General features: G+C 40.1%; 1 protein-coding gene across 1 annotated transcript in view; it reads left to right on the top strand.

Annotated features, from left to right (window-relative positions):
* LOC143172229 (uncharacterized) overlaps nt 1-18,389 on the top strand; it is a 67,428-nt gene that overhangs the window by 22,795 nt on the left and 26,244 nt on the right. The window contains 13 exon segments of the mRNA XM_076361462.1: nt 1,445-4,851; nt 4,886-5,276; nt 5,278-5,394; nt 5,396-5,608; nt 5,610-6,967; nt 7,862-7,914; nt 7,917-8,944; nt 9,463-10,140; nt 10,142-12,641; nt 14,961-15,056; nt 15,721-15,775; nt 15,778-15,950; nt 17,701-17,723. Coding sequence (XP_076217577.1) covers nt 1,445-4,851; nt 4,886-5,276; nt 5,278-5,394; nt 5,396-5,608; nt 5,610-6,967; nt 7,862-7,914; nt 7,917-8,944; nt 9,463-10,140; nt 10,142-12,641; nt 14,961-15,056; nt 15,721-15,775; nt 15,778-15,950; nt 17,701-17,723 — 10,092 coding nt within the window.

An 18,389-nucleotide genomic window follows, 5' to 3' on the forward strand; every position in this document is an offset into this window, starting at 1 on the left:
TTCATGCAGTTTCTGCCGCTTATCAGCCCAGTCTCCAGCCAAACCATTTTTTGTTTTGGTGCTGGGTTCTCACTGATAGCCTCACACAATAGGATTAACTTTGGTTAGGCCTGCTTGCGGAGCATCTGCCTGGACCAAAGTTCAGTTAGTTCAAACAGGAGGAGTGCATCTGTCTCACTCCTTCAAAGACCTCTGCCTTCTGCCACGTGCTCAGCACCCTCTGGAGCAGTGCCAACTGCTCCTCAGGGGTGTCCCCCCGCCTCTGCAGCCTGCAGGCGTCTCTGGCACCCGCGTGGTGTTGGGTCGCAGCCTGTGGCAGTCGGTCAGCTGGGTTCTGCTTCTCCGATCCTGTGGTCAGGAGCCAGATTTCTTCAATTTTGCCTTATCCTAATCACCTAGAAAGTGACCCCTCCCTCTGTTCAGTGGAAGTTGGACGTTGTGTGGCCGTAGGCTTGCATCCTTCCATGAGAGTGACAGAGACTTCACCACTTCTTCACTAGCTCTGTTCTACTGAAGCCTTTGCCAGAAGATACTCTGCCTTTCTTTCCATCAGCTACTAACACGATTTCCCTAAATGAACTACACAATATTGGGGTTGAGCGTTATGATTACCTTTTCTATGCTTTTTTGAAATAACTATTGTAACCCTAAAAAGACTTTTTTTTAAATAGTATTATGTCTTTTAATTGCTTTTGCTATTCTTTACATTCTTATTTCTAATACCATTTTTTTTCTAAAGCTTCCAAGAAAACATTTCTCCAGCCTTTCTTTTTTAACTGAGGGAGATTTAATTGCAGCATATGATAGCATACTGATTGCATGTCATAAGGTTTAAATTTAGCTTTATAAAACATTGTTATTTTGTTCAGGGAGGGCTCAGTATATTTTTATTGTTGAATGTATTCTAAATTACTTTGTTAAATATGTAGAGTGCTTAGAGGATGAAACATATGAGAAGACACTAACAAACTAGCAGATAGATTCTCTACTCCTTTGAGCATTGTATAATCATTTACACTTAGACAAAGCAAGTGTGGGTGCTAATAAAACACTGACAGTATCTTATAAGTGTTTAGTGCAAGGTTTAAATTACTGTGAGATAACCAGGCACTGGAGAATAGCCCCAGAATCAGCTCAATCTCACACTGGCAAAACAAGGTCAGATCAAAGACTGTTTTTCCTGCATTGTCAAGAGCATTTAAACACCTCCCCTTCATTGAACTAATCTTGCAACATTCAGCTTTACAAAAATTTATCTAAAATACATTTGTCAGATGAAATATGACTTTGCTTATGCTTGTGTTTCAAAATTTATGCACATGCAGTATTTTTACAACTTTGAAAAGTATTTTTGCTTGAATGCAAAAATTTAGATTTCACTGCAATAATTTGATTTGTTGTGTGATTTTATGGCTTTTTTCTTTTTTTCTTTTTTTTTTTTTAGTTTAAAAGATCTTATCCAAAGTGAAGATGTGAAACCCAAGCTGCAGTACATCATGACTAACCCTTCCATTTCTATGGTAACAGTTCAAAGTGAAGATAGTGGGATAACCTGGGAAACCAGCTCGAGCAGATGTTCTACTCCCTGGGCGTCAGAAACTAGTACAACTTCTGATCTTTACAGTGTGGAAAGTTCACCAGTAGGTTCTCCTCCAGGAAAAGTTATCTTTAGTATGGATGAAGGTAAGATTGTTTGGAAAAGGAAGCGTAAATCTTCAAACAGGGTGCCGATGCCTACAAATCTGAAGGGAGGTCAGGGCAATAAAAAACGTGACTCTTCTGGAATGCAGAGGCAAGAACCAAGAACTGTTCTAGGAGAGGTGCAGGGCTCAGTGTTAAACATTGAACAGATGAAAGCACAAGATACAGATGAAGAAATGTTGGACGACAAAGAAGATCTAGAGACCATTGCAGAAGAGCCCGTAAAACGTGCTACAATAATATCAATATTTAGAGAAAGCAGACTGAGAAAAGTAGGGCTGATCCTTGGAGGACCAGTACGAGCTAGAATCCAGCTGTTCAACTCAATTTTTGGAGGGACTGGGCCAGCCCCTGAAACACTAGAGAAAACTAGAATCCATAGAATTAGCTCAGTTTCAGGAGATTCTGAACAGTTCCTTCAAAGACAACAACCTGCAGCACATTCAAATCAAAGCTATTCTTCACCAACAATGCCTCTTGAAAAACAGCTTACTAATAAAGATGATGTTTCATTTGAAAATGTTAAACCTGTTAAAATGAAAGATAAACCAAGCAGATTTTCAAGCTTTGGTGCTGAAACAACTCTTCAGTATGAAGAAAGAAAAGACAGACAATCTCTTTTGGAGATTCCAAATCAGGTATCGGGACAGTCACTGAAGTCCTGCTCTCCTGAAGAAGCCAGGAAGCAGCAAAGTTATTCACCTGCGGCCAAAACGGCAATAACAGAGCAATCAACATCCATTTCATTAGAGTCTGATGATAAATCAGAGAAACAAGTGCTGCTTCCTTCAGCTGAAACTGCAAACAAGAAACCAGACCAATCCCCGCTGACAGCATCAGATCCTCTGTATGAATCGATGGAGTAGGAAATTCAGCCCAATTCTGCACCACAGTCTGTTTCAGCAGATTTTGTTAATGAATTAGATGATCGACAAAGTACCCAACCTATTTTGCCTACAGCATCCATGTCAGAACATCCTGAGAGGGAAGCACAGAAGTCAGCAATTCAGTCTTACTTATCTAGTGCTCCATCAGCTAAATCCAAATATTCCACTCTATCTGAAACAAGACAGGAGAATATTATTCCTCAGTCATCAGAAACTGCACAATCTGAGTCTGAACACGTGCTTTTACCACATTCTGTATATGAAACCGAGAAGCAAGAAACTGAGTGTCACTCATCAACAACTGCATGGTCAGAAACTGAGCATTCGGGTCTATTGCATTCTGCTAAAAAAAAAGAGAGTCAAAAGACCCCACCACCAGAAACACAAAATGTTCACTTAGAGAAGCAAACAGAGTCCGAACGAGACTTTTCCTCCTCCCTTCAGGAAACAGAGGAGCAAGGAATTAAACTAAATTCACCTCTTCCTGAAAAGATAGATTCTAAATATTTTGGCATTTCATATCCTATTTGCACAGAAACACAAGAAACTCAGAAAACTTCAACTGTAAATAAAGCAGTAGATTTGGATCACCCTGATTTTTCCATTGAAAAAAACAAACAAGCAGAGAGTGTACAAATGGAGATGGAGCGTCCAGATTTCTCATATTCCAGAGAAGAAACAGAGGAATCAGAGAGTACACAACTGGAGACAGAATATCCTGAATTGCTTTTTTCCATGAAAGAAACAGAGGAATTGGAGAGTGCCCAACTGGAGACAGAGCAGCCAGATTTCTCATATTCCATGGAAGAAACAGAAGAATTGGAGAGTGCACAGCTGGAGATGGAGCATCCAGACTTTTTTTCCAGGGAAGAAATGGAGGAATTAGAGAGTGCACAACCAGAGACAGAACATCCAGATTTCTCGTATTCTAGAGAAGAAATGATGGAATCAGAGTGTGCACAGCTGGAGATGACACATCCAGACTTTTCTTTTTCCAGGGAAGAAACAGAGGAATCAGAAAGTGCACAGCTGGAAATGGAACATCAGGAGTTTTTATTTTCCAGGGAAGAAACAGAAAAACAAAAATCTGTTCCTTTTGAACTGGAACAGCCAGAGTCTTATTCCCCTGAAGAAGCAGAGCAAGAAGAAACAGCACAGCTTGCATTGGAACCTTCAGATTTATCACGTTTGATGGAAGAAGCAGAGAAAGAAAACACTACAGAACTCCAATTGGTACATCCAGATATATTTGATTCCACTGGAAGAGCTGAGACACAGCAAACTGGGTATCTGGAAACAGCACATTCAGATTTACCATATCCCATGAATAAAACAAAGCAGCAAGAATTGGCACAAGTAGATTTGGACAATTCTATTATGTCATATTTTAGTGACAAAGGAGAACAGCCACAGCCTGTACAGCAGGATTCACAACCTGGAGGTAAGCTGTATTCCCGTGCCAAGGGAGTGCAAAGAGAAACTACTCAACTGCAGTCAGAGCACCCAGTTTTGTCATATTCTACTGGAAAAGAATAGCAACATAAAACCTCACAGATGAGGGTAGAACAGCTGGATACATCATATTCCACTGACAAAACTGAACAACAGGAAATATTGCAACCAAAGTTGGAACAAGCAGATTCATCATATTCCCATGGAGAAACAGCACAAGAAGCTGTACAAAAAGACTTAGAAGGTCCAGAGCCATCATGTTTCATTAGTAAAGCAGAGCAACATGAAAATGTACAACTAGCTTCAGAAAATAGGGATTTCTCATTTACCACTGGAAAAGTAATGCAAGAAAGAGTGGAGTCAGAATCTTTGGGCTTGTCACATTTGATTGACAGAGCAAAGCCCTGGGAAATGGCACAATTGGAGCAGGAGCATTCGCTTCCCTCCTATTCCACTGCTGGTAGTCAGCAACAGGAAGCCACATCACTGGATTTGGCCCAGCCAGATATATCGTATTCCTTTGGCAGAATGGAACAAGATATAGTACTAAGAGAGCTGGAACAGCAGGAAACAGCCCAACAAAAAGCTATGCAAATGGAACTGGAGTATTCAGATTTGTCAGAAACCTGGGGGAAAGAGCCACAGGACATAGACCAAATGAATTTGGCACAGCAAGAAACAGCTCAACCAGAGTTAGTGCATCTGTCTTTGCCATATTCTTTCAGTGAACAAATACAAGAAGAAATGCAAATGGAGCCAGCATATCCAGAACAGACATTTTATGTAAGTACAGAAATGCAGGAGAAAATGACACCACAAATCAGAGCAACCATTTCTTTCATATTTTACTGGCAAAACAGAGCAACAAGAAATAGTACATTCAGAGCTGGAGCAAACATTTTTGCCATCTTCCAGTGGAAAAGAAGCTCCACTGGAAATGGAAATGAGTTCAGAATATCCAGATTTGTCATATTCCTTTCATGAAGCTGAGCAACAAGAAAAATTGGAACATCCAACCTTATCATTTAGTTTGAAGCAACAGGAAACTGCACCACTGGTGATGGAACATCCAGATTTTTCATGTGACAGTGGTGAAGCAAAACCAGGCGACACTGTAGAGCAGGAGTCAGAACATCCAGAGCTGTCATACTCCATGGGAGAAACACAAGAATCAGAACATTTGGATTCACCGGGAACCCTGGGTGAAGCAGCACAAGATGAAAGTATGGAAGTGGAATAAATACCCGAATTTGTCATGTTCTGATGGCCAAAAAAACCAGCAAGAAACTTCACAATTGGATTCAAAATATCCAGATTTATCATTTTTCTTTGGTAAAGCCAAAGAACAAGCAACTCGAGTTTGAGCCAAAACATCAAAAATTGCCTAAAGTGGCCAGAAAAAGAGCTTCTCAAGCAACTGCACAAATAGAGTCAAAACATCCAGATTTGACATATTCCCTTGGCAAAGTAGATGAGCTGGAAATTGCACCATGGGAAATGAAACATCCTGATTTGTCACATTCCACTGATGAGACAAACCAACAAGAAGTAGTACTGTTGGATCAGAAACAGAGAAATTTCTGTTGACAGAGAAAAGCAGCAGCAAACCACAAACCAGCAGTTAGAGCAAGAAAAGTTATCATATTCTCCTGGCAAAACAGAGCAATTAAAATACGCCCAAGAGGACTTGGAACAACCAGATTTATCATTTTCCATTGACAGTCCAGATGATGAAATGGCCCCACCAGAGACAGAACACGCTGATGTGATACATCCTCTGGACAAAGCAGAGGTACGACAAGAATCAGAGCAAACAGGTTTAACTTTCCCCTTTGGAAAAGCAGAACAGAAAACAGTTCAGCCAGACGTGGAAATTCCACATTTGGCCCATTCTGTGGGTACAGCAGAACAAAAAGAAATGGCAGAACCAGGGCAGGGACATCCTGACTTGCCTTATTCTGTTTTCAAAGCAGGAGGACTGCAAACTGCACAGCTGAAACCTGAATACCCTGGTCTATCATGTTCCCTTGACAAAGTGCAGGAAATGACCCAGCTGGGGTTGGAACAGCTGGATGTGTTGTATGTCCGTGACAAAACAGAGCAACTCCCACCTGCCCAGCTGGAGCTGGCCCACACAGACTTGGCATCCCCTGCTGACAAAGTGGGGCAGCAAGGGATGGAGCACACAGCCTTGGGATGTCCTGATGAGGGACAGTCTGTCAGCAGAGCAGAGTATCCACAAGCTGCAAAAGAGAAACTAGGACTTCCAGATGCATCATCTCATAATGGAAAAGCAGAGCAAAGAGAAATGGCAAAACCAGAGCCGAAGCATCCTGATTTATCATATTCCATTGATAAAACACAGCCACAATTGCATTCCACTGGCACAGTACAGCAACAAGAAAAAGTTCAACCAGAGCTGGAACAGCCAGGTGATTTTTCATCATCTCTTGGCAAAGAAGAGCAATGGGAAAGTGCAGGAATGCAGGCAGAACACCCTGAGCTGCAGTGCTCTATGGGGAAAACAGAACGACTGCAAAATTCCCAAGCAAAATCAGAATATGCAGATTTGTCATTCTCTGTTGGCACAGCAGAAACTCATAAAACAACACAGCCACAGTTGAAAGAACATGATTTGTTGCATTCTTTTGTCAAAACAAAGCAATCATGGGCAGCCCCACTGGAGTCTGAACATCCAGACATCTCAGATGCCATGGGCAAAGTATTGCACCCTGATTTGTCCTCTTCTGTTGGTGAAGAAAAACGAAGTGCACAACTGGAGTTCAAACAGGAGAGGGGAAACTATGCATTACACCCAGAGGAAACAGTACGACTGAAATTGGAATGGCTGATGTTGTCAAGTTCTCATGGCACAGCAGAGCAATCAAATAGGGCCCCACTGGAAGGGGAATTCCCAGACTTGTATTCCTCTGGCAAAAAAGAGCAACAAGAAATGGCAAAACAAGAGTTGGAGCATTCAGATTTATCATATTCCACTGATAAAACACAGCGACAAGAAACCACACAACTTGGGTTAGGACAACCAGATTTATCATCTTGCCCTGGCAAGACAGTGCAACCACAAACTGTTCAAGTGGAAGCAGAACATCAGGACTTGCTGCATTTCACTGGCAAAACAGAACAGCAAGGAACAGCACAACCAGAGGTTGAGCATCTGGATTTGTCATATTCCAGTGGCAAAGTAGAGCAGACACAGGCTACGCAATGGAAATCAGAGAAGCCTGTAACACCCCATCCCATTGGAAAAACAGAGCAACAAAGAATGGCACATCCAGAGTGGGAACTTCCCAATTTATCATATTCCATTTTCAAAACACTGTCACAAGAAATGACACAAATGGGCTTAGGACAACAAAATTTAACATATGCCCTTGGTAAAACAGATGAAATACAACCTGTGCAAGGTGAACTGGAACATACAGGTTCATTGTATTCTTCTGGCAAAAGAGAACAAGAAATAGTATTGCCAGAGTTGCGACATCCACAGCTACCTTATCCTGTTAGAGAAATAGAAGAGGAAGCTACACATCAGAAATCAAACTATCCAGATTTGTCATATTCTGTTGGCCAACAAGAGCACCATGAAATTGAACAACTAGAGGTGGAAGAAATGAATTTATCCTATCCAGCTGGCAAATCAGAGCACTCGCAATCTGCCCAAATAGTACTGCAACAGCCAGAGCTTCTGGAGTCCTTTGGCAAACTAGAGGAAAAGGGAATGGCCCAGCCTGGCTTTTTGCACTCCCTTGGTGAAGAAAAGTGGAAACCAGCTTCACAGTTAGTGCAACAAGGTTTATCACATTCACTTGGCAAAACAGAAAAACAGGAAACTGCACAAGCAGGGTTCATGCCTTCTCTGATTTTTCATATTCCATGGGAAAAGCAGAGCAGTTGCAAATGGAACAACTAAAATCAAAATGTCCAGATTTGCCATATTCTCTTGGCAAAGCAGAGACTCGTGGAATAAAACCACCAGATTTATTGTACTCCTATGGCAAAGCAGAGCAGCCACAGGCTGCCCAGCTGGAGCACCCAGAAATGTCATACTTCGTGGATGAAACAGAGCGGGAGGATGGGGCCCAACCTGAACTGCAGTGCATTAATTTGCAGTACTCTGTTGTTGAAACAGAGCTACCAGAAACACCTTCTGTATCATATACCTTTGGCAGGATCGAGGAGCAGGAAACTGCACAACCAGCCTTTGAACAATCAGATTTATCAAGTTCTACTGACAAAGCAGAAAAGCATGAAACAGCCCCGCTGAGAGCAGGACGTTCAGAGAAGCGAGACACTGGGGCTACTTCATCTCTAACTGCTCAGTTGGAAACTGAACAACAAGGTTTATCCTTTTCCACTGAGGAAGCAGAGCGCCAAAAAATTAAACCGTATTCATCTCTTCCTGAACAAACAGTGTCTGTACCTTTGGGTATTTCACATTCTGTTTCTGAAACAAAAACGGAAGGAAGTCCAGAGTGTTCACCTATAACTGGAGGCCTGTCCCCCAAGCACTTAGATTTATCTTACACCCATTGTAAAACAGAACAGTCAGAAACTGCCCAGCCTGAGTCAGGTTTCTTCTTTGAAAGAAAAGAAGCAGAGAATACAAAAGTTCATCCACATTTGCCTGTGGCTGCACAATCAGAGGCTGAACATGTAATTTTACCTGAAACAGAGAGAGAACAGACCCCACATTACTTCCACACAGCTACACAATTAGAATCTGAACAATTAAATTTATCATATTCTATAGATAAACCAGAAACTCTAGAAAGTCAAGATTATTTAACTGTACCTTCAAAACTGGAGTCTGAATCTTCAGTTCCATTTTATTCAGTTGATGAAACACGTCAGCAAGAAATTCCACCTGTCGTGGTTTAATTTCAGTCGGCAACTAAGCACCACGCAGCCGCTCGCTCACTCCCCCCCACCCGGTGGGATGGGGGAGAGAATTGGAAGAGCACAAGTTAGAAAAACTCGTGGGTTGAGATAAAAACAGTTTAATAATTGAAATAAAATGATAATAATAATATGATAATAATAATAATAATACACAAAACAAGTGATGCACAGTACAATTGCTCACCACCCGCCGACCGATGCCCAGCCAGTCCCCGAGCAGCGGCCCCCCCGGCCAGCTTTCCCCAGTTTATGTACTGCACGTGACGTCACATGGTATGGAATGTCCCTTTGGACAGTTTGGCTGTGCCCCCTCCCAGCTTCTTGTGCACCTCCAGCCTTCTCAGTCGGTAGAACATGGGAAGCTGAAAAGTCCTTGGCTAGTGTAAGCATTACCTAGCAACAACTAAAACATCGGTGCGTTATCAACTTTGTTCTCATCCTAAATCCAAAACACTGTACCAGCTACTAGAAAAGAAATTAACTCTATCCCTGCCGAAACCAGGACACCACCTTATTCAAAACCTGCCTCTCAGTATTTGGTTCCCACATGGTCCCTTGCTGAACAAGAAAAGCAAAGCATGCAGCTACTTATTCCCCAGTCTGCACAATCAGAGTGTAAACATGTAATTCCACCACATGATGAAAAAGAATTGCAAAAAATTCAGCTATATTCACCTAAACCAGCAAGCTTGAAGACAGTGCAGTTGTAGAGTACGTCTCTAATGTGCACAGAAGACCAAGATGAGCAAGAATCTCAAGATAATTTGTTGGACACAGAATATTTGTCATCAGAGCAGCTAAGAAGTCCCCCCAAATTCACTACTGATCAGGATAAGCAAGAAATGCAACCTGATGTGCAGAAAGTACCAAGGTTGGTGACCACAGAGTCAAAGGTGACTGCTGTAGCAGACCAACAAGCAGTCTCGTCAGATTCATTTGTACCTTTTCATACATTACCTGAAACATCAGTATCAGTGGCTTTCACTGATGATGAAGAGAAACAAAATATTCCATCATCTTTATCCAACGTAGTAGGCATGCTTGGAAAGCAATCTAACATAGTTTCAGGCATTTATACTGAAGGAGAGGATAGACATGAAATGCAACCATATTTTGCAGAGCAAAAGCACACATCCTTAGAGCATCTGGGAGCTGTTTCATCAGCTCTTGTTTATGAAACTGACACACCAAACTCAGCATTATTCTGGTGAATGGAGCAGCCTTTCTTCAGCAGAGACAAAATCTGTTTGCTCTAGTTCTGATGAAAAGCAGAACCCATATATTCCATCTTTTGGGCTAGCTAGCTGGCTGGCAGAAGAGGTGAAAGCTTGCTCAATTAGTCCAATAAGAGCTACAGAAGTAGACAAGCAAGGAATTCAACTTTCTCCAAATGAAGCTTCTGATTTTGAATCAAAACAATTCCCAGCTGGAAGTTGCACAGAACTTACAGTTCATGGTACTACAAAGAATAAAGGAGATATGTTTAGAGTTTCTGATTCAGTGTCAAGTGAAATTTCCCACAGAGTGTCCTCAGAAACTAGTCACAGAGTGCAAAGGTATAATTTACCATCTCTGGGAGGAGATAATCCAGGTCCAGACAAAACTAGCATTGGAAACCCTACAAAAATGGAAGCAATGCAACATCTGGAGGTAGACAAAGTGTCTGAAGTGCCTGAACATTACCTGAGAAGAGAAGAAGAAGAAATGGAACATGTGAGCGCTGTAGAAGACGGTCAGCATGCTCCAGAACCAACTGAACAAAAAGATCTATTTAATATTATTTCAGAAGGTTATAAAATACTCAGTATTCATGCTCCTACACATATTTCTTCTGTTGATCAAGAAGAAAGTAAACACATGCCAGATAATCTAGAATACTTGGAAACAAATCCTTCATTTAAAAGCAAATTAGCTGATGATGGCCATAGAGCCTTAGCTTCTGGAACAACCACAGAAATTTCAGAAAGCTCAGTGTTGGGAAAGCCTGCAAGCCATAAGCTAAAAGAATTGGTCAAAAATTATGATGTTGAGGAAACTGAAGAAACGCAACAAGAAAATTCCATGTTGCCAGAAAACAATAATAATGCAGTGTTGGATCCTAATAATGGTATGGCCGATATGGATTATTTTGAAAAGTATACCTTGATTGATGAAAAATCCACAATTAAGCCACATTTTGAAAGACCAAGTTCATTGTTTCCTGTGACAGAAGATCCCAATGAACCTGTGGAAAAAGCCACATCTTTTAAAGAAAGCGCTGAGGTAGATACTTTGAGAGGGGAGTTTTCCTTACTTGAGGATCTGGATGAAGTCTTTTACGGTACTGTGAAAGGAGAAAGCAAAATGCAGTCCTATGCAGATGCTCCAAAACCTTTACCTCTGCAGAAATCAATTGACATTAGCAGTAAAAAAGTTACAAATGTAGAAGATGAACAGAAGTCACCAGGGACCCCACTCTTTGATTCAGAAGAAGGAGTGCTAGAACGATCTCTGTTCCCTACCACTGTTGCTGCAGTTAATCCAGAGCTTCTAGAGGAGCCACCTGCTCTGTCGTTTTTATACAAGGACCTCTATGCAGAAGTAGTAGGAGAAAAGACAAAGGATGAGACTCCTGATTAGGAAAGTGGTAACTCTAATGTGTCTTTCCCTAGTAGAAATTCAGACACAGATGGAACGGGAATATATTTTGAAAAATACATTCTTAAAGATGAAATTCCAAGTAAGGCCATAGGGCCTCAGAAGGATCAGATACCAGGGGATGAGTCTTTTAGTGGAGGAATTTCAGTTCAGAGTTCAGAGGACAAACACAAGCAGGGGTCTGGTGATGTTTCACGTGTCAGAACTGAGATTCTGCCAGAAAGGGGTGTTGTGGAGAAAGAGAAAGTCCAGGTTGACAGTGAGATTCAAGCAACAATTTGTAAACCAATGCATGCCGTTCCTTTTGGAAGCAAAGTAATTCTTTCAGGTGCAAGAAGTGATACCACTGAACAAAGAGAAGAAGAAAATGTACCTGTAGAAACAACTGAGGAATTGCCAGAGCAGTCAAGTCATCAAGAGTATAGTCAACTAGTGGATTATCAGGGAGCTGCATATCAAGAAGCTGGTAATAAGCAGGAAGAACAGCATGAAATAACAGCAGTTCCTCAAATGGAAAAATATGTCCCATATGTCAGGACTCCTGTTGAAGACAGTGAAGATGATCAATATACCCAGGAAAATCTTTCACGTGTCCCTACCATTCAGCAAACAGAGAATCCAGACTTGCAAAGAGATGAGCAGCACCCTGATGTTTATGAAGATCTTGCTGAGTCAATGGACTATGATGTGATTACGCAAGAAGAACTTTTACAAGATGTAACATCATCTGAATTCACACACGAGGAGCTATTATTTGAAGACAGGGACTCTTTTGAGCATGTTGGTGATAGTTATGAATTTGATAATGAGCCAGAGCAAAGAACACCTGTTGAGCCTGAAGATTCAGGCTTTGTGGCGATGTATCCTGAAAAATCAGCAACAAACATTCCTCAAGTTGAGAGCCCACAAAGAGAACTGAAGAAAGCGCAAGCAGACACATATTGTTACCACTGCAAATGCCCAATATCTGCTATTGACAAGCTTTTTGGAGAACATAAAGACCATGAAGTCACAACACTAGATGCTGCTGCAACCAAGATGAAGGTAAGAATTAATTTGGGTGAGGGAAGGAGATACTGAGGCTAATTTCTCCAGGCCTCCTGCGTTGTCAGTGGGGAGGCTTCAGAGAGCAGTCCAGAGGCTAAGTCACATTATCTATAAAATAAAAACTATTCCTAAACACCTGTGAGAGCTCCTGAAGGGAAACTATCTTATCATTAAGGTATTCTTTAGAGTCCTAGGCTTGTTAAGCTGATATTTTTATTTGTTCAGAACTTTGAATGACCTTGTTTATATGTAGCTGTTACCAGACTTTCCATCTTTTAGCCTTCTCATCTGTGTAAATTTGTCTGATTTGTATGCGTAGGGGGAGAAATGGGAAGAGTGTTGTTTCTATGAAAAGAAATTTTTAGTAACAGCAGCTCATTTCACTTGACAAGGTACAGAAACCTCCATATGTGGGGACCAGTATCATCATAAAGTGTTCCCCATCCCAGTTATGTGTGTTGGTTGCTCAGAGATGTTAGACTGGTTACACAGTTTACACTACACAGTTTTGTTGAAACTCCATCCTCATTTTCTGTTCAGTTCATGTTCATCTCTGCCAGTAGTGTTTTAGCTGTTGTGCAGGTAAGAGTTTAGCAAGTCCTACTTCTTCCCACTATTTCTAAGCTGTACCACTCTAAAAGATAGATAAAAATGTCTTCCATTTCAGTAGTGTACTCCTTTGCTAGCAATATTAGTGAAAATGCTTTTGTTTCTGTGGAAGCTATTCTTCATTAAATTGCAGTTCTGCTTGTGAAAACGGCATGCATGTGATGTCTCACTTTCCCCATATCAGATTTGTTCATGTATAAGTATACAGATGTTCCTTTCTTGGTGACCAGCTATTTAATCTCACCCCAGTATCTGAAAGGTGAGGTCTCTTTCCTGGCACATGTTCGGTTGACGATAATACAGATTTTGTGTAATTTCATTAAAATTCCCCAAGGGCTTGTATCACTGGTATTTATGTTATTTTTATGTTAACTCATATGCAAGAAAGATAAATTAAAAGTAGGAGGAGTTAATGTGCCAGTTTCAAATATCAGTGTTTACAAACTATCTCCGTGGAGTGCAGATGTATGACAGCAGAGTTATTTTTTATATATGTCCATTCATGCTTGACTTAGAAGTGATAATTAGTCACCAGTAAGTCAGTAATAAAGTCACAGACCCCAGCCATCCCTCGAATGTACCTGCATTGCAGCAAGTCAAGTTAAGCTGCAAATAAACATCCCATAATATCACTCTCTGGCTGTGGAGCACGGACATGAATCCAATATTAAATCTGGCCACAACACGGGCTTGGCTTCACATGATTTCTAGCACTCAGGGCTCAGGTTACTCTGAGATGGCATTTGTACGTTTCTTGTTACCTCTGTATAATTACTGAGAAAACATTAATATAGCAAAATGCTTGTCACCTGAATTTTAACTGTAGGAACATAGTTTCACAGTAAATGAAATGAGCTATGGATAGCATCTGTCAGATTTTATAGGTTATCTTGACAAACAGAAGTTTGCCTCTGAATCTTGGTGACTGGCCGTAAATATTTATAAAGTGAGCTTTCAGTTTTACAGTCCAATGTGACATTTATAAGTAATAGAAAGTCATATGCTAGTTTTCAACAGATCTAGCTGTAGAAGTTTGCCATAATAGGAAGCTGTTACCAAAGGAAGTTAACCTTCCTTTTAGATTTATGCCAGATAATTAAAACTATTTTTATAAATTATAAATTGCACCTGAGCAGATGGCCAGCTTGCTTTCACAAAAGGTCAAGAAGGACTAAGAAAAAGTTCTGAGTTGTCTCTGATGCCTGTTGTCCCTTGGACTGCTTTTGTTTCCACATCTAATTCAAACAGTGATTTTGATGGATTCTGGTTTATAAGAAATATCTTTAAAATTCTAAATAAAAAAAAAAAATCACAATTATGCATAATCTATCAGCCTCATAATTACCTGCATTATCTTCCTTTTTATGGGCTTGTTCCTGTGATCTCTTGAGGACTCTCATGAGGCTCTGAGTACCCTCAGTTTCTAGCAAAGCTACATTGGAATTCGTAGAGTTCAACAACTTGTATAGACACTCGGCACCTTGTTGAACTGAGCTCGCTTTTTTTTTCTTTGTTTGGAAACAGTTTTGTGACTGTTCCTGTTGCTATTTCTGTGCTTGTCTTTGTAGCCAGGGAGATACTTGAACTTAATTTAGCAATTGTTCCAATGGTGGCTCATGGCAAAACAAAAATATTAACCTAAAATAAGTTGTGTGTGAAAACTTTATAAAATAACATACTTAGTTACTGAAACATTTGAAATTTCAGGATCAGTTAGGTGAATTGCTAATAGCACTGGAAGAAAAGTCAATGAAGATTGAAGAGTTTGTGAGTGATATTGAATCGCTATTTAACTCTGTTGAGGTAAGTCCAGTGATTTATCACACTAGTTTTCTTTCCCTCTACAAAATTACTTCTAAGATATGCTTGCCTTGTTTTGTAGTGTCATTGTTCCCACTAAAATGGGCTGTCTCCAGTCCTCAAACTGACTTCTCCCACTGGAAGGAGTTACCTTTAGAGGAAAAAAAAAAAAAGATTGCTTTTTTTGCACATTATTGCAAAATGGAATATATGACTGTCAAGCACTGGAAGAAAAAGTTCCCTTAATTTTTTTATGCTTATAAAAAAAGCTCACACTGTTTGTGTCTTTAGAATCCTGTGTTAAGCATCTAAATGAGTTGCCCAACGTCCATAAGTTCTTAAGCCTTGAGGACTGTATTAACTTCAATTGAAAGTATGGAATTTTAGCTATTTTGTAATCAGACTTCCTGTCTCTATGCTTAAATATAGAAGTTTAATTTTAAACACTCACATTAAAAAAACAAAAACTGCCATTGTTTTTAACATATTTATCCAGCGTTTTTTCTCCCAGATGAGCTTGCTTACAGAAATAAAGTTCTCTTATTGTCAGGATGCCAGAAGGAGTCTGGTGGATGGCTCATGTATGGGTAATTGAGAATTTCTGTGTATTCATTAAATGTTGTAATTTTATTCTGCAGATCAATTTACAGCTGTTTTTATTTTCCAGGAAAACTGTAAGAAAAATGCAGAGTTATTGGAAAAGCAGAATGAAGAGATGCTTAAGTGATAGCACAATATGATGAGAAATCAGAGAACTCTGAGGAAGTGAAGAAGATGAAAATGGAGTACCTGTATGAGCAGATGGTTAACTTCCAGAAAACTGTTGATTCAGCAAAGGAAACTTTGGAGACAACAGCAAAAGAAATGGAAGTACTCGATGGATTTGTTTTCCTAAATGTAAGTAAAAATGGCTTTCATACTGTAGCTTTTATGATACTAGTTAGGAAAGCACTTATACAGTATCTAGGCTGAGAATAAGTTATTTACCTTCCTTTTTTTTTTAAGCTAGCTAAATCCTGCAAGCTCAGCTATTCCACTCTGAAACTGCTAGATTGTTTGCTTTTGTCATGTGAACGCTCAGAGAGAATTGCAAAGATGATGCCTTATGCCATTAAAATGGTTCTATCTGTTTTGTTTTGTGAAGAGAAGCCTGAGAGACAGCTCGATAATTTATCTAGAATTAATTATCCACTGAGGAGTAAGAAATGTTATAGTAAAAGGTACTTTGCTGTAGGAAAACTAAAGGTGAAACAATAAAGTGTAATTGAAAATTATCCAAACCAGAAGCAGAGTAGTTGTTGGGTTGGGTTTTTGGGGGTTTGTTTTTTTGGTGGGTTTTTTTTTTAATGAGCAGACACTGAGAGTAGTTACACACTCAAATTACTGAGGCCGTGATAAATGTTTACTGCTGAAAAATGTCTAAACGGGCTAGGTTTAGGAATGTGCACGTGAAATTCATGTCTGTAACGGTCCTTTCTGGATTTAAAAAACATTCCTTGTAAATCTGCATGACTTGTGTTACCTGGTTGATACAGTCATCAGTCAGTCATAAACTGGTTTCAGAGTCTTGCAGGTGAATCATTAACGGCCTGGGTTCTCCAAGATTGTTCTTGTGCTGCAATAATTGTCCGTATATCAGCTGTGGCACTTTCTCCTCCATAGAAGCGTATCAGCAGTCTTGAAGGGGATGGGATTTCTGGGACAATAATCTTCTCCCATTATGGAATTAGCATGTAGTTTGGAAGTTGCAGAAACTATCCTGGGGTTCAAGAAATGAAAAGTTCAAATTACTGTTTGAAGACTGATTGTTCAGGCAAAATAAAACAGCTTCCCAAATACAAGCCCCCAGCCCATATACCATCAGTTATAGAAATGGTGGAGCAATATTTAGCTTTCTCACCTGTTCCAAGCTACCTAATGACTTAGTATCCTGTAACCAAGTGAATGCCATGGAAGATTGGCTATTTTGGGATGGGTGAGAAATATATCTTATTTTCCTGAACTTTACAAGGTACTGGATCAGTCCTTTGGCAAAAAGAAAACTTTGTAATCTGAAATTCTTTTGTGGGGTGGGAAAATTATTTCCCACAGCCCTCAAGGTTTTAACTAGATGTGATCATAAAAGATTCCCTGCCCCTTACTGTTAGCGATAGAGGACAGGAACTTTTCTGTCTATGAGCCAGGAAATGTAATCTGAAGATTCATAGAGCATGGGAGTAGCTCTCACTCCACGGGTACAAATCTCACCCAGCTTCTGGTAATCGGAAGTTATGAAGGAGATTTCAGCCAGAATTTGGATTTAAGTGTTCTTAATGCACAAGTGATTTCCTTCTGTAAAAGCCTTGGTTTAGGAAAGTATTTGACTGTGCTCTGGTCTTTATACCTGGATATTGAATACTGACCCCTCAGGAGTTTTAAACCAGATATAGACTCTAACACCCTACTGAGCCAGAGCTTTGAAGTGGAATATTCTTAAGGAACCAAATTCTCTGCTGGTGTGAATGAGCAGCATCCTAGCCGACATCAAGTCAATAAAGCTGTGTGTATTTTATGTCTGTGGAGAGTAGCAGGGCTGTTAGATGAGTGGCTCTTCAACATTTTCAGGGTTTTGAAAACTGTTAATACATTTCTTTTTTTCCTCCTTTAGTCATCTAAAGAATTGAATAAAAGGTATATGAAGTATGGGTTAAGTGCACTGTAGTGAGTACTAGGCCTAACATGCCGGATGCTTCATTTACTATTTGCAAGCTTTGAAAACATACTGCTAATATTTGTAGCTACTTTTATAAACCTTGCAAATAATGAAAATAAGAGAAGAAGTTTTATACTTGTTGCTGTAACTGACTGGTTTTGAAGTGTTTTGCACGTGTTCTGTAATACATCAGTTAAACAAGTAGCATTTTAAAATGTCAGCTCAATTTTAAATCTCTACACTGACATTTTTAAACAGATGTTCCTTGTAGTTATTATTATACACACATATACTAGAAAACACTTTGACCATGCTTACATCTCTTAAACATCACTGGTACATTCTTTTTTCACTAGTCTGGTTCTGTATTACATGGTCTCTGAAAGATTATAATGCAAAGTGTCACTCACATGGCTGGGGTTGTTGGACTGTATTTCTGAACACAACTCCAGAAAAAAAATGAGATTAAGTAGCTGTTTTATCCACATTTTCCACCATTGCTCTTTTCAAAAGCTTACTGGGAGACTATGGGGTGATGTCTTCCTATCTCTCCTCATCAGCACCACCTGATTCAGGATGTGTCAGAGGGCTCATGCCTCATCACAGCTGCATCCTGGCCCACCTGCATATACCAGTAAATACAT

Source organism: Aptenodytes patagonicus, chromosome W, assembly GCF_965638725.1.
Source record: "Aptenodytes patagonicus chromosome W, bAptPat1.pri.cur, whole genome shotgun sequence".
NCBI lineage: Eukaryota > Metazoa > Chordata > Aves > Sphenisciformes > Spheniscidae > Aptenodytes > Aptenodytes patagonicus.